This window comes from Eleutherodactylus coqui, chromosome 12 (genome assembly GCF_035609145.1).
Source record: "Eleutherodactylus coqui strain aEleCoq1 chromosome 12, aEleCoq1.hap1, whole genome shotgun sequence".
NCBI classification, from domain to species: Eukaryota; Metazoa; Chordata; class Amphibia; order Anura; family Eleutherodactylidae; genus Eleutherodactylus; species Eleutherodactylus coqui.
Window position 1 is genome coordinate 70,998,618 of NC_089848.1, and position 17,006 is coordinate 71,015,623.

Genomic DNA, 17,006 nt, shown 5'->3' on the forward strand with positions numbered 1-17,006 from the left:
CAATACTTCCCCTATAGCCATCACGCTCCATAGGATCAGGTTTAGGTAGCTATCTGTCACCCACATTGAAAGGGCATCTCTCCAGCTGACTGGATCTCTGTCTAATCATAGGATTACTGTGGCTCTCCTTCAACACAGTCCTCTGCATTATTATGGGGGCAGGCAGCACTCACAAAGTATCACACAGCAAAAGCTTAGATACAACAGCTCCACATTTTTGTATCAGCCATTTATGACGTCACTGCACGCCTCTCTCCCCCCCCCAATCGACTTCCCTCTTGTCATGTGATTCGCATTTCCAGTGCATTGTGGGTCCTAGGATGGGCTTCTAATAAGCTGCAACAAGCGATTCAGGCTGACGTAGCGGTGCCTGCCGGGAGTTGTAGTTCGAACAGTGAGGTCCTCACGTTTGCTGGGGGAGCGTAGGACTCCATCTCCCAGCATGCATTGCACTTCCGCTCCATTACTACAGGATATGCTGCTGAAGCTAACAGCGACGCCATGGACCGGGTGAGTTAGCGGGACCCCGGAGCCTGCCGCTGTTAGTGTGATCACATGACCTTCACCATAAAAACTGACAGCCTGATCACATGATTGATCGCAGGAGCTGACGCTCTAGGAACGTAATGATCCTACGAGCTGACGCTCTGGAGCCGTAATAAACCCAGGAGCTAACTGGTGACGTAATGAGCCCGAGAGCTGACAGCCTGATCACATGATTGACCCCAGGAGCTGACGCTCTAGGGCTGTAATGATCCTATGGGCTAATGCTCTGGAGACGTAATAAACCCAGGAGCTAACTAGTGGCTTAATGACCCCCAGAACTGACACTCTAGTGTGCGTGATGATCTCTGCAGCCGACGTTCTGGTGACGCGATGATCCCAGGAGCCGACGCTCCGGTGATACAGTGATCTCTGAAGCCAACGCTCTGGTGACGTGATGATCCCAGATGCCCACACTCTGGTGACTTGATGACCCCAGGTGCTGACACTCTGGGGACGTGATGACCCCAGGTACCAGCGCTCTCGAGTGTGTGATGATCCCAGGCGCTGATGCTCTGATGACATGATGATCTCCGGAGCCCACACTCTAGTGACTTAATGATCCCAGGTGCCGACGCTCTAGTGATGTGATGACCCCAGGTGCCGACGCTCTAGTCACATGATGACCCCAGGTACCGACGCTCTGGTCTCTGGATGACCCCAGGTGCCGACGCTCTGGTCACGGGATGACCCCAGATGCCCACGCTCTGGTGACGTGATGATCCCAGATGCCGACGCTCTGGTGACTTGATGACCCCAGGTGCTAACACTCTGGGGACGTGATGACCCCAGGTGCCAGCGCTCTCGAGTGTGTGATGATCCCAGGCGCTGACGCTCTGGTGAAGTGATGATCCCAGGCGCCGATGCTCTGATGACATGATGATATCCGGAGCCCACACTCTAGTGACTTAATGATCTCAGGTGCCGACGCTCTAGTGATGTGATGACCCCAGGTGCCGACGCTCTAGTCACATGATGACCCCAGGTACCGACGCTCTGGTCTCTGGATGACCCCAGGTGCCGACGCTCTGGTCACGGGATGACCCCAGATGCTGACGCTCTGGTCATGGGATGACCCCAAGTGCCGACGCTCTCGTGTATGTGGTGATCCCAGGCACTAATGCTCTGGTGCCGTCATGATCTGAAGAGCCCACTCTCTGGTGACCTGTTGAGTCCTGGTGCCGACACTCTGGTGACGTGATGTTTCCAGGTGCCGACGCTCTCGTGTATGTGATGATCTCAGGCGCTGATGCTCTGATGACATGATGATCTCTGGAGCCCACACTCTAGTGACTCAATGAGCCCAGGTGCCGACGCTCTGGTCACATGATGACCCCAGGTGCCGACGCTCTGGTCACATGATGACCCCAGGTGCCGACGTTCTGGTCACATGATGACCCCAGGTGCCGACGTTCTGGTCACATGATGACCCCAGGTGCCGACGCTCTGGTCACATGATGACCCCAGGTGCCGACGCTCTGGTCTCTGGATGACCCCAGGTGCCGACGCTCTGGTCTCTGGATGACCCCAGGTGCCGACGCTCTGGTCACGGGATGACCCCAGATGCTGACGCTCTGGTCATGGGATGACCCCAAGTGCCGACGCTCTCGTGTATGTGGTGATCCCAGGCACTAATGCTCTGGTGCCGTCATGATCTGAAGAGCCCACTCTCTGGTGACCTGTTGAGTCCTGGTGCCGACACTCTGGTGACGTGATGTTTCCAGGTGCCTACGCTCTCGTGTATGGGATGATCTCAGGCGCTGATGCTCTGATGACATGATGATCTCTGGAGCCCACACTCTAGTGACTCAATGAGCCCAGGTGCCGACGCTCTGGTCACATGATGACCCCAGGTGCCGACGCTCTGGTCACATGATGACCCCAGGTGCCGATGCTCTGGTGACGTAATGATCTGAAGAGCCCACTCTCTGGTGACCTGTTGATTCCTGATGCCGACACTCTGGTGACGTGATGTTTCCTGCTGCCGACGCTCTCGTGTGTGTGATGATCTCAGGCGCTGATGCTCTGATGACACAATGATCTCCGGAGCCCACACTCTAGTGACTCAATGATTCCAGGTGCCGACGCTCTGGTCACGTGATGACTCCAGGTGCCAACGCTCTGGTCACGTGATGATTCCAGGTGCCGACGCTCTGGTCACGTGATGACTCCAGGTGCCGACGCTTTGGTCACGTGATGACTCCAGGTGCCGACGCTCTGCTGACGTGATGACTCCAGGTGCCGACGCTCTGGTAACGTGATGATCTCTAGAGCTAAGGCTCCAGGGAAGCGATGATCTCTGGAGCTGCCGCTTTAGGTGACGTGATGACCCCAGGTGCCGACACTATGGTGCCGTGATGACCCCAGGTGCCGACGCTCTGGACAAGGGATGATCCCAGGAGCCGATGCTCTTGTGACATGCGGAACTCTGGAGCCAATGCTTTAGTGACACGATGATCCCATGTGCCAACGCTCTGATGATGTGATGATCTCCAGCGCTGACGCTCTGGTGACGCGATGATCCCAGGTGCCGACCATCTGGTGCTGTGATAAGCCCAGGTGCCAACGCTCTGGTGACGTCATGATCCTAGATGCTGCCGCTCTGGTGATTTGATGATCCCAGGTGCAGACGCTCTGGTGACGTGATGATCTCTGGAGCTCAAACTCTAGTGATGCGATGATCCCAGGTGCCGACGCTCTTGTGATGTGATTTCTGTAGCCGACGCTCTAGTGCCGTGATGACCCCGGGTGCCGACGGTCTGGTGCCGTGATGACCCCGGGTGCCGACGGTCTGGTGCCGTGATGACCCCGGGTGCCGACGGTCTGGTGCCGTGATGACCCCGGGTGCCGACGGTCTGGTGCCGTGATGACCCCGGGTGCCGACGGTCTGGTGCCGTGATGACCCCGGGTGCCGACGGTCTGGTGCCGTGATGACCCCGGGTGCCGACGGTCTGGTGCCGTGATGACCCTGGGTGCCGACGGTCTGGTGCCGTGATGACCCCGGGTGCCGACGGTCTGGTGCCGTAATGACCCCGGGTGCCGACACTCTTGTGATGTGATGATCTCCAGAGCTGAGGCTCCGGGGACGTGATGATATTTGGAGCCGACACTCCAGGTGATGTGATGACCCCAGATGCCAACGCTCTGGTGACAAGATGACCCCAGGTGCCGACGCTCTAGTGACTTTATGATCTCCGGAGCCCACACTCTTGTGACACGATGATCCCAGGTGCCGATGCTTTGGTCAAGTGATGATCCCAGGTACCGATGCTCTAGTGACGTGGTGATCTCCAGAGCCAATGCTCTAATGACATGATGATCCCAGGTACCAACGCTCTGGTGACGTGATGATCTCCAGAGTTGAGGGGACGGTAACGCGATGATCTTTAGAGGCGACGCTGTGGTGACGCGATGATGCAGATGCTCTGGGGATGTGATGATACCAGGTGCCGACGGACTGGTGCCGTGATGACCTCAGGTGCCGATGGTCTGGTGCCGTGATGACCCCAGGTTCCGACGCTCTGGTGACGTTACAATCCCAGGAGCCGACGCTTTGGTCTCGTGGTGATCTCAGGTGCTGACACTTTGCGGACATGAGGATGACAAGGTCCCGACTCTCTGGTGACGTGTTGACCCCAGGTGCCGACGCTCTGGTGACTTGATGATCTCTAGTGCAGATGCTCTAGTAACATGTTGATCTCCGGAGCCTACACTGTAGTGACGCGATGATCCCAGGTGCCAACGCTCTGGTTAAGTGATGATCCCAGGTGCCAACGCTCTGGTTAAGTGATGATCCCAGATGCCAACGCTCTGGTGACGTGATAATCTTCAGAGTTGACACTCTGGTGATGCGTTGATCATTGGAGCTGACGGTCTGGTGATGCGATGCTCCAAGATGCCAATGCTCTGGTGACGTGATGAACTCCGGAGCCGACACTTTGGGGTCATGATGATACCAGGTGCTTACGGTCTGGTGACATGATAACCCCAGGTGCCTACGCGTTGGTATTGTTATCCCAGGAGCCAACGCTTTGGGCGTGTGATTATCTCAGGTGCTGGCGCTTTGGGGACATGATGATGACAAAGTGCACCCCAGTTGCCGACGCCCTGGTGATGTGATGACCCCAGATGCCGATGCTCTGGTGACTTGATGATCCCAGGTGCCGGCGCTCTAGTGACTTGATGATCCCAGGTGCCGGCGCTCTGGTGACTTGATGACCCCAGGTGCCGATGCTCTGGTGACTTGATGACCCCAGGTGCCGATGCTCTGGTGACTTGATGACCCCAGGTGCCGATGCTCTGGTGACTTGATGATCCTAAGTGCTGACGCTGTGGTGATGCCATGCTCCCAAGTGCCAAAGCTCTGGCGACGTGATGATCTCCGGAGCCAACACACTCGGGCCGTGATGATGACAAGGTGCAGACGCCCTAGTGACGTGATGACCCCAGGTGCAGACGCCTTGGTGATGTGATGATCCAGGAGCTGACACTTTCGTCACATGATAATCCCAGGTGCCGACGCTTTGGTGATGCGATGATCCCAGGTGCCGACGTTCCGATGATGCAAGGATCCCAGGACCCGACATTCTAGTAACGAAATGAAGTATGCAAGCAGCACCACATAGGAATCTTTCAGAAAGTCATCAGTTGAATTAAAATCCAAATTTCATCTTTATTTTTTAAACTCCATCCATGACAGCTTGCAAAACCAGCAACAAATAAAGATGAAATTTGGATTTTAATTTAACTGATGACTTTCTGAAAGATTCCAATGTGCTGTTGCTTGCATACCTCATTTCGTTTGCTGGCTCTTGGGATCCCTGAAGTCCTGACCCTACGGTGAGCGTGCACCCTTTGAGTTCACTCTTGTCTCCCCCACTGTCGTGGTTATCTGGTGTGCTGCTGAGACCTTTCTCTTGTTTAAGACGTTCTAGTAATGTGATGACCACAACAGCCAATTCTCTCGGGACATGAGAATCCCAAGAGCTCACGCTGTAATGCGGTTTTTGATACGTTATTGGCAGTGTATGTAGTGGGGGAGATTGGCAGGATGTGGAGGGGTATATGTAAATTTCAGTATGCAGGCTGAGCTAACAACGGGATCTTTTCTGATTTCCAGGCTCTAGTAACATTTGAGGATGTTGCTATCTATTTCACGAGAGGAGAATGGGAGAGATTGAATGAAGAGCAGAAGAGTCTGTACAAGGAAGTGATGAATGACAACTACCAGATGATTCTGTCCCTCAGTAAGTGCCCCTCGAATAATAGACCTCTGTGTTTGGGGGGGAACTGATCTCTCCACTGATCACTGTCTCTTTTTCACAGATCGGCCTGACATCATACTGAATATTGATTTAGGATATGAGCCGTACGTCCATAGCCACAGTGACAGCGATGGTGCAGGTACAATACTCTCCTTACATGACATTACTTATCCTATACTGATCCTGTATTATACTGCAGAGCTGTACTCACCGTTCTGCTGTTGAGTCAGGCTGGATATGGAAAATTAAGGAACGAATTGAAACCGAAGGTTTACAGTTTTAATGCAGTTCTATGGGAATAAAAAAAAACGTTTTCTTTCTGTTTTGCTGCTACCACAATGGAAAGCAAAAACACCAGTGGGAAATGGCCTTCAGTGCGTTATTAAAAACTGTCAGTAAGCTTGTGGAAAGTACCACCCCAACAGCATAGCCGACCAGTAGAGCCTGAAGTAAAGATGATATTTCCCAGAATGGAAGTAACCAGAGCTAGCAGTCTGCAGACACTGAACCAGTAGGGAATGCTGCAAGATTTCATTTCAGGAGTCTGAAGAATTTTCAGCTCAGTTCTGGATGTGACTGCTGTTTCAGAGTTTGTAAGGCGAGATGAGATATGTGCAGCAGATTATTTTTAGATGGTGATAAAGGTGAAACTTCCCTTTAATGTGTTCCTTCCAGACACAGATTTTGAGGGTTTATTAGAAAACGCTTCTTGGGTCTCGGATATAACTGTCAGCGACTAGTTGCATCACCAGTTTCATTGAATGAACTGCAGTAGAAATCTGACTGTAGGATTATGATTAGTTGGAAAGTGTGCATGACCTTGTACCTTCTCTTTCTTCCTTTATCTAATAGGTTCTTGGCAAGAGAACAATAGGAAGAATGGATCTTCATCCCAGCCATCCTGCCCTGAGGTTATAAGCAGTAGATGTGAGCCACAAGTGAAGAGGCAGAGGCGTTATCCCCGAGTGAACCCTTTCAGGTGGATAAAGAAGGACAAGAAAAAGAAAAAGCGCTTTAGTCACTCTTCTCACCGGATATCAAGGAGAGCCGAGGACAAGAGGACACTTAGTGGAGATTATGCAGTCAAAACCTTCCCGAAAAGTCGACACCATGACTCCTCCACCTGCATCTCCCAAGACTCGACAAATAATATTCAAGATGATCCACCACTGCATGATGAACCTATACGGGGGAGTAAAAATCTTAATTCTGAGGAGGATTCAGATGATGAGACAGCGGCGGAATGTTCTCATCATCTAGGTGAAGCTGTAGGCACATGTGAGAAACAAGAGGATGTGTTAGAAAGAAGTAGTTTGACAAGAGATAAGACGTTCACAGCAGGCATGAAAAACTGTGAAAAACCTACAAAAGATTTGGGGTTATCACCCAACTTGGATTCTTCACATACAGAAGATGACATAGACCTGGCACTTAATGGTGAAATTTCTGATTCAAAAGACATTCCTGTATCTGAAATCTCAGGTAGTTTGATAAAAGCTAACAGTGAGGGCCCTAGAAAGATGGGAACTCCAAAAACTGAAACTCAAAAGGAAGAAAGAAGATCTTCTACCACAAAGAAGAAAGAATCCTATCACAAGAAGGACAGACATGTAAAGTTTAACGAGGTCGTCACCATGATTCTCATTGAGCAAAAGTCTGAAGAGCAATCCAGTAAAAGTCTAGAGGGTGGCGTGAAGCTGCAGAGCACACGTCTTCCCATATTCAACAGTGTAAACGAGGAAGGCAGCAAGAAGAAAGCAGAGAAACGCACTACTAGACATGACATAGAAGAAGGCAGAGCATCTCAAGTTCAAAGCGTTCTCCATAGAAACGTAGAAGGAACTAAGCAAAGAAGAAAAAGATCGATTGTCTCAAGCAGTCAGGCTGAAGAGGTGGAAAGCTGCCATTCAGACCCAACAAAATGCAGTAAGAAGAGAATTGTGAAAGTAATGGGAACATCCCTGCGAGCCCCAGAGCTGGAAGCTTTGTCTCCTAGCAAGAAGAACATAAAAGAAAGACATGAGCTGCACAATGTGGAGATGAATGACTCCAAGAACTTTAAAGAAACCTATCATTCCAACATGAAGAGTGAAGACGGGCAGGTGGATACAGGCTCAGGACCACAACCAAACCCCATCCTTAACAACAACCATCAGAAGTCCATTAAATCTTATTCCTGTTACAGTTGTGGTAAAGTCACTCACTGGTCGAAGCTTAGCATTCATCAGAAGGAAAGCATAGAGAAGTCAATTGCTATTATGTGCAGAATGTGTGCTCTTCAAACAAGTAGCACCTCAGCCACTGCTCCGGCCCAGACAATCTGTCCGCTGTCCTTCACAACCCATCCTAGATCTAGTGATATATCCCAACCAATTAATCTCAGTAAGAAGATCTTGGCTTGTTCCTCTGCTCAACCAAATACAGAGAGAATCTTATCAACTGAGAAGAAGCAAACACAACATAAAGATGGGAGGAAGGAGACAACCACAGAAAACCCAGGAAGTCTCGACGCTGCCAATGATCAAAAAATGGGAACCAACACTGATCACTACAAGAAAGCTCTGCAAACATCTCAAGACAGCAATGAATCCAAAGTATGCAGCAAATGTCGAAATATTGGAGCCTCACTGGATCCTAAAATGAAGACTTTCACAGCATCCCCAGCCAACAAAACCTCCACTGCCGATACTTTGCCTCCAGGTTTGGATTCCAGTTGCAACAGAATTGGCATAAAGGATAAGAAAGTGGCTTCTAAATCTGTTGAACAACCCAAAAAGACTGGAGATTGCAGAGATTATGTGGTCTGTGCAAAGTGTGGAGAATGTTTTGGAACAAAGCAAAAGAATGATCCTTCAAGCCACGGGCAACAAAAGAAACTGACAAAAAGCACCAGCCTGCTCCAGAAGACGCAGGAACAAGTTTTAAAGACTTGCCCTAGTTATATAAACAACATTAGGAACCCCAGCTGTATCGTGGACCATGAGAGTCCCAAATCTGATAAAGACAGCACTAAATGTGGCAAGAGCCTGGCATCACATGTGACAGCGAACCCAGAGAATTCTGATGAGAGTAGTGAGAAGAATGGTGTTCTACATCTAAAGAAGAAGCGCAAGCAACTGCTGGAAGAGATGGAGCCCTTCCAATGTAAACAGTGTGGAAGCATCTTCACCTGTCATTTAACTCTGCTGCAGCACCGCATAGTACACATCGGAGAGCGCCCCTACTCCTGCAAAGAATGCGGTCAATGCTTCCAAGACTCTGAATACCTTAAAAGTCACATGAAATTGCACACTAAGGAGAAGCTGAAGAGTTTCACAGGGTCCTCAGTAAACAACACTTCCACTGCTGATACTTCATCTTCAGGTCAGGATTCCAATTGTAGCAGAATTGGCATGAAGGATAAGAAAGTGGCCTTCAAGTCTTCTGTTCAGCTCCCTAGACAAACACAAGACAACAAAGAACATGAGGGTTGTGCAAAGTATAGAGAATATTCAATGACTGAGCCTAGGAATGATCCATCAAGTTCTGATCAGCAACAGAAACCAACCAAGAGCAGCCCCAGCATGCTCCAGAAGAGGCAGGACCATTCTCGCATTTCTCTGAAGACCCACTCTACCTATATAAAGAATATAAAAAACCCTAGACGTGTCAAAGAGCCTGAGGATCCCAAATCTGATAAAAAGTGCGCTAAGTGTGGCAAGAGTCTAGCAAAGCATGTGAACCTTGAGAATCCTAGTGAGGGGGCTTGCATTCTACGTCTGACGAAGAAGCGTAAGCGACCGCTAGAGGGGATGGAACCCTTCCAGTGTAAAAAGTGTGAAAAAACCTTCACCCGTCATTTCTCTCTAATGCAGCACCGCACCGTACACACTGGAGAACGCCCCTTCTCCTGCAAAGAATGTGGGAAGTCCTTCAGAGACGGCGGATACCTTAAAGTTCACATGAGGTTGCATACTAAGGAGAAACCTTACACTTGTCCAGAGTGTGGTAAGCTTTTTGGCCAACATTCTGCACTGGCGGTGCACCTGAGGACACATACAGATGAGAGACCATTCCAGTGCAATGTGTGCGGGAAGAGCTTTGGTGATCGATCCACCTTTCGGCATCACCAGATGATTCACACTGGTGAGAAACCATTCACGTGTTCATTTTGTGGAAAGAAGTTCACCCAGCAAGCACACGTGAAGCGCCATGAGAAGATGCACACTGGTGAGAGGCCATTTGGGTGCACAATGTGTGAGAAAAGGTTTATTGACCGCACAAAGTTGAGAAAACATGAGCTTACCCACAATCGAGAGAAGGTCTAAGAGCCCAAGAACTGACTCCACTCATCAGGACTGGAGGTCACCATGATGGCCGTCAATGTCTGTATTAGAATATGGAGCCATAGCACTTAACAGCATTTTATGGAAATATATATTTTTCTACTTATTTATAGTATAATTATGGATCTGTAGAATCTTCTGGAGCAAGTCATCCCGAAACATTTCTTCTAATAGGTCTTCAGACTCTCTTTATCTTCCATTGTTAATTAAGTACAGATCAGTAACCAAATTGTAAGCACTTGTTTACCCACAGTTGGTGGACCCGCAATTAGCTGCGTCGATTTTGTGTCTCTATAAGGACTTTGATGCAAAATCTCTGTTGCCCTTAGTGGGTGACTCAAAAAAAAAAAAAAAAAAGCACCTAGGAAAAGTTGTCGGAATCAAATGAAATTTTATGTGTAATTTGTAACGTGGATATAATTGGTTACAATATCGGAGCAAAAGGATAATTTATTGCGGAAAACTGAACACTTGAAGAGGGGCTCTAGTACCCTGTTGTACCGCCTCTGGCTTGGATACAAGATGGGATATAGGCAATCATAGAGGCATACAAGTTCTGTATGATATCCTGTGACATTTTGGTCTGCATTTACTTTAACTGAGCCTCTCTATTGTGCAAACTCCTAGGCTTTCAAAGTTGACATTCCCAATGGTCCTTATACATGTTCTACTGGTGATAAATCTGTCAACTGGGAAGACCACAGAAGTGTGACAATGTTGTGGGGACATTCCAGTAACAACCTTGTGTTTGTGGAGGAGTATCATCCTGCTGGAAAATGCCTATTGGAAGCCCTGCCATGAAAGGAACACATGTGGCTGCAGGATGTCCTGAACATATCGCTGAGCTGTCATTGTCCCTCCTGCCACTACTAGGGATGACCGACTGTTTTATGCAATGGACCCCCAGAACATTACACCAGTAGTGGGGGCATTGTGCTACTCTACAGCAAAGGCAGGATTGAGGCGCTGACCCCTAGGTCTCCAGACTCGAACACAGCCATTGTCCATACCCAAACTAAACCTGGATTAGTCAGTGAAGACAACCCGGTTCCACTCCGTAGCAATCCAGTTATATTGTTCCCGACACCACTGCCAACGGAGGTGATGGCGTTTGTAGTACACATATTGGGCGCCGTAAGACCAAATGAACTTAACCCCAGCGCCTGGAACGGCTTCTGACAGACACTGGGGGCTGCAACAATGGTGCCATCTGTCTCTGGTTGGCAGACAACAAAATAGTTGGAGCAGTCCATGCTTATCAGGTGATCCTCTCTACTGGTGGTCTGTCGGGGCGTCCTGAGCCCGGTCACCTTGTGTGCCCTCACATCCACTGGTCCCAACACCACCTAACAGTCTGGTCAGAACGGCCTGGGTGGCGGCAATTCGTTGACACGACTATCCAGCTTCTCGCATTTCGGTAATGCGCCTCGTTTCAAACACTGTTAACTGGGTGAAATCTCTTCTCTGCGTCATAGAGGCGTCTAGTGGTCAACAAGCTTCACGCAAGTGGAAAAAGGGGTCACTACACACAAGGAGCCTCTGAGAGCCTTTTATAGGCCAAGGGGGAACCACTTTTAGGGCCTCAGGTGACAAGACCGTTCATCAAATCACAGCACAACTCTAATCATTGACATCTGCCTGAGCTGTAATTGTATTCCAAGTTTTTTTTAACAAAACGACAACTTATTCTAGGGGCTGGATTTTTTTTGAGTATATATTATAAACATATCTTTAGACTGCCCTTCCTGCACCACTGGGAATTATGACTGTTCTAAATGTACATATCTATGTACTGTATTATGTACACAGCTTGGTGGCAGAGGGGTTCAGTCTCTTTCATTGGTGTTAATCACTTGTGTGAATATTTATCACATGGCCAAATATGATTTGTGAATGTAACTACACAAACGTTATGATCGCTGGTACTATTTACGTATCCAGTGTTCCCTCAGCATACAATATTAATTGCTTCTGAGACGACCATTGTGTGTTGAAAATATTGTATGTTAAAACCACAACTCTGAAAAACTGGTAATTGGTTCTGAAGCCCCCAAAATGTCAGACAAAAGTAATACAAAATGAAGAGTAAAGCAAATTAAGCAGATAACTAGTAGACATAGCAAACCCCTACATGCAGTTGCAATCAAAATTCTTCATCTCCCATTGCAAATTTGGTTTATTTGCCAATTTTACAAAAACTTTCAGCTGTTTGCAGAAACACTTTAAATTGCTCAACACAACTAATATAACAAGTGGTTTCTCCAAATTCAACACAAAATGATACTTTTAATTACTGCAGTCTCAAAATCATTCAACTTACTGAATCTAATCTCTCATCATAGCACAGATTTGCAAATCTAGTGCTATCTCAAGCACACCTGATGCAACTAAAGGCCCATTTACATGGGGTGAATGTCGAGCAAACCTGACACTTGCCCCCGTGTATCCTCGCTCCTATTACCCTCTTGTTACACAGGAGCGAGTATCACTGGATTGCTCACAGCGTGGCCAGCAGGAAGGCTGGGTAGTGTTCTCCCTCCGCTCTCCCCTGCCCCTCTCCATTCACTGTAGGCAGCGGTCCTTCCCTACTGAACGGCTGCTGTTTTACACTGAATGGCTTGTAGTTTGGTTTTCAAGCATCCTGAAACTGGACAACTCTCATTCAGTCTCTGCATGCATTTACACAGGACGACCATTGTTCAAAACCCAGCAGGAACGCAGAGTTTTGAACTACCCTCAACGATAATCATCCCATGTAAAAGGGCCTTTAATAAGTGCTTCTTTAGATGCATCAGGTGTGCTTGAGATAAAAGACATCAAATACCTGGACTTGCTAGAGCTCTGCTGAATGTGATGTTTGATTTTATGTTAAAAATATGGCTAATTCAAGCGAGTGGTCCCAAAAGTTAAAATAGGTGATCATTGTCTTGCACAAACAAGGAAAAGATACAGTTGCAAAGTCAAACTTATCCCGTTAAAGACCATGGAGCTTAGGTCGGGGCTTTATTCCTATGCCATTGTAAATGTACTTCATGGGTTTAAAGCTTATGCAATCTAACAGGAGCAGGTCGGGTGCTCGGGTATCAGAGACAGCCAAGCATCTGGAGGAGTAGACCACAGTTGTTTATAACTACTTCATTCGCTTTTCCAGCCTACATGCCCTGAATGAGTTCAATGGAGAGGATAGAGAAGATCTCTGTCGGACCTGGCGAGCCCCCTGGCATGGCAGAGCTGCTGGGTCTTAGTAAACACCCCAAGTATAGTGGAAAACGGCAAAGTAAAAAAAAAAAGAAGACATTGTGACTATCTCCTAGAGGTCCTATATGACATAATGTGGGACATATAGGTTTAAAAAAGTTACAAAAACAGTACTTCTTTTATTCTGTACTTATAAAAAAAAGTATGAAATAAAATACAAATATATATTTAAAAGAGAAAAGGCCACGCCATCCTAAACGGTTACCTTAGCCGCCCTGTCATTTTAGACTATACAAAATTATGCATCAAAATGGGCATCAGATTCCAACATTTTATTCTAAATATACTAATTTTAAAAACTATAAAATTTAAAAAAAAAGCTTTCACCTTTTGTACACATTACCCCTAATAAAACACAAAAAAATGGGAAAAAATTCACTGAAAAAAAGGGATTAAAATATAGCCATGTATGTCACAAAAAAGCAGCAAAAATTATTTGGGCCGTGTAAAAAAAACAAGAGAGTCATAAAACCACCACATGCATAAAATTGTTAAAAATTGGTCATTTAGGACCAAAACACTGTAGTTATAAAGGGGCTAAAGAAACACTGATTGCACTACCTGGCTGTGGCAGAAAGAGGATCTTGTCATTGAATGCCACCCAATTCCTGAGGACGCAGGTTGTCAAAAGCCCTCAAGTGCCTGCAAAAACCTGCAGCAGTAACCGATGGCAGCAGGCTCTGAGGTTTCTGTTTGCAGAGTAAGGCCTCTTTCACATGTCTGTATACATTTTTATGCTCGTCCATACGCGTGGAAAAATAGCATGAAAGAATATCTGCCATCAAGTCCCGATCTTAATTAGCGTATTATCGGCCATTCACACAGGCGGCTGCCGTATGATAGCAAAAAAATACGCTGCAACGCGGAAATCCCTCGATCGATAATGGTTAAATAGAGCCAGATATATTCTTTTTGCAGCGTTCGCCGCAGCTAAACTCCTAACCCCTCCCTTTTTTTCAGCTCCCATAGTAGTCTAGGGGAGCTTAAAGTGCACCCCAGGAAAAGATAGAACAAGGCCTAACTTTTCACGCTTTGTATAAAAACCGTCGCCGACATACTATTTTTCCTGACTAAAAATCATTCATCTGAATGAGTACATTGGATCCAATGCTTCGGATGGTCGCAATTTTTTCACACAGCTAAATTAGCTGCATATGTATGGTCGTGTGAAAGATGCCCAAGAAGCATTCTAAATGCTGAAGGTTTTCATGCCTGATCTGTTAAGGCCTATGAATCAGGGTTGTGGAGGAGGAAGAATGAAGCATAGTGCTGAAGAGAACCCCTTGCCTAATGTGAAGCATGGCGGTGGCTTAGTGATGCTGTAGGACTGGTTTGCTGCTTCTAGCACCTGCGGTGTGTGAAGGGCAAGGTGGCTTCAACAAAGTATCATGAAATCCTAGGAGAAAACATCATGTCTTCTATGAGGGCGCTGAAGCTTGAGTGTCATTGGACCTTCCAACAGGACAATGGTCCTAAGCATACCTCAAAGTCCACCAAGGCTTGGTTTCAGAAGTAGTCCTGAAAGATTCTGGAGTGGCTGTCACATTTACCTGACTTGATCACCATAGAAAATATTGGGGGGATTTAAAGAAGGTGATTGCAGCACACAAACACAAGAATACTAGTGAATTGGAGGCTATTGTCTAGAAGCTGGTGTCTGGTTCTGCATCACGTGTGCAGCAGGTCATAACAGCGAAAGGGTGCTCTACTAAGTACTAAAGAAGCTTATCATGAAGGGGGTTGAATAATTTCGAGACTGCAGTAGTTATTAAATGTGGCACTTTGTATAGTATTTGGAAAAACCATTTATTAGATTGGTAACACTGGTAAACAGCATTTTTGTTACAAAGAATGTGAATGGTGTTCTTAGCTAAGTCATGGATGCTGAATTCGAAAATGAAATCAGTTTTCGCCTATCCGTTTTCTCGTGACACGCTACCCTTTTTATAGAAATCCTTAAAAACGCTAAATTTTGGTTATTTTTGCTGTGGCTTAATTTAATTCAGCAATTGTAATTGTTAAAAACCAACTGAAATCTACTAGGAATTACAATACAAAACCCTTAGTTTAGTAAGCCCCCACCAAGAAATAAGGGAGGTTTGGCCATATTGCCCAGGAGTCATGCTGGAACATGAACAAACATGTTCTGTTGCGTCAGTTGCCACCTGGATCTCAGCATTGAGAGTTCAGCCAACAATTGCTGTTGGAAGTGACGGCTTGTAGTTCTACGTTTGTGAAGGTTTGGGTTTTGGAACTCTTGTAGCAGAAGCGTGTCGTTTGGCCAGATATATATAATAGCTACATATGCTGACGCAAGAATTTACAGAAACCATTATCACATGAAAACTGAGGCTGATACAGAAATTATAAAATGAGATCTGGCTTTAGGGAAAAATTATCTTCCAGAAACCGTGTGTTTTGTTCTTGTAACAGAAAAATAGTTTTTTTTGTAGACCAGTGTATTTGTTCTTGTTTGATAGTCTTTGCAAACAGCTGAAAGTTTGTAAATTCGACAAATAAACCTAATTTGCAATGGGGGTGGAATGATTTTGATTGCAACTGTATAAATTTCAGAGCTGCTACCGTGTTTCCCCAAAAATAATTATATTAATTTTTGTTCAAAAAGGTTTAACTTTTTTACATGTATAGCTGCCTGGACACTATTTAAATTGACTTTTTTTAATTAACTGTTAGAAGGCCTAATTTTGGAGTAGGGCTTATATTTCAAGCATCCTCAAAAAGCCTGAAAAATCATTTTGCATCCTCAAAAATTCTGGAAAATCATGCTATGTCTTATTTTCAGGGAAACGGTAGAAGCTGAACCTCACTTTCTATGTAGAGGACAGGAGCTTCTTCAGTAAAGTATACAGTGTGCCAGAAAAATAACACAGATCCGCCGTCTGGTGTGCATCTGTTCATCTTGACACGGATAAGGTGCAGTATAGAACATGTAGTATTAAACTATAATGTAGAGAAGCGCTACCAGACAGCCAGGTAGTGCATGCACTTTAGTAATATAGATGTTCTACTAGTGAAATTCACGTGCCGATCGACTGCATTTTGCAGCAAAGTGTGCATGCTGCAGATATGGCGTATCTGACACATTGCATGTTGAATCTGATTTTAAGTTACAATAGCCCAGGAATAACCATTGTATGTCGAGAATATTGTAGCCTGAGGCTGCTGTAACTTAAAGGACCACTATACATTATACACTTCACCGTCTTGTCTGTACTGAGGATCAGTGGTGTGTGAAGGTTGACGTGAATTACCTGCTGACCTTGCTGGAAAGTTTAGGATCTAATGCTCCATAATATATATTATGATGGGACCTTGAAAGCATGGTGGAAGTTGTATTCAGAGTGCTAGCCGGGGGCAAAACATACTGACCTAACAGACTCTGTCCACCAGCTGATATCACCGTATTTTTCTATGATCATGTTTGACCACAAGTGATTAATGTTATACGTTGTATAAAGCGTAGAGCTCTGATATGTATGTATTGTATAAACAGCAGACTTGGCTGCCTAATGTCTTCGCCAATAAAACTCCGATCCACATTGTCTTTCTGCTTCATTGTTCTGACCCATTTCATCATGACATCCCTTGAAAAAAT

At 46.5% G+C, this 17,006-nt stretch overlaps 1 protein-coding gene across 1 annotated transcript; it reads left to right on the top strand.

Moving 5' to 3' along the window:
* The first annotated feature begins 482 nt into the window (after positions 1 to 482).
* On the top strand, positions 483 to 16,953 carry LOC136586863 (zinc finger protein 850-like). The gene is made up of 4 exons (XM_066585133.1): positions 483 to 510; positions 5,663 to 5,789; positions 5,869 to 5,946; positions 6,660 to 16,953. Exons 1-4 carry the CDS (start codon positions 502 to 504, stop codon positions 10,112 to 10,114), a joined length of 3,669 nt encoding a protein of 1,222 aa, XP_066441230.1. The 5' UTR covers positions 483 to 501; the 3' UTR covers positions 10,115 to 16,953.
* Positions 16,954 to 17,006: the final 53 nt, after the last annotated feature.

What these genes read in the sequence shown, in the direction of transcription:
- LOC136586863 (XM_066585133.1), top strand. An exon ending in CCAGATGATTCTGTCCCTCA is followed by an intron (nt 5,790 to 5,868) that starts GTAAGTGCCCCT and finishes TCTTTTTCACAG; the next exon opens with ATCGGCCTGACATCATACTG. An exon ending in CAGTGACAGCGATGGTGCAG is followed by an intron (nt 5,947 to 6,659) that starts GTACAATACTCT and finishes TTTATCTAATAG; the next exon opens with GTTCTTGGCAAGAGAACAAT.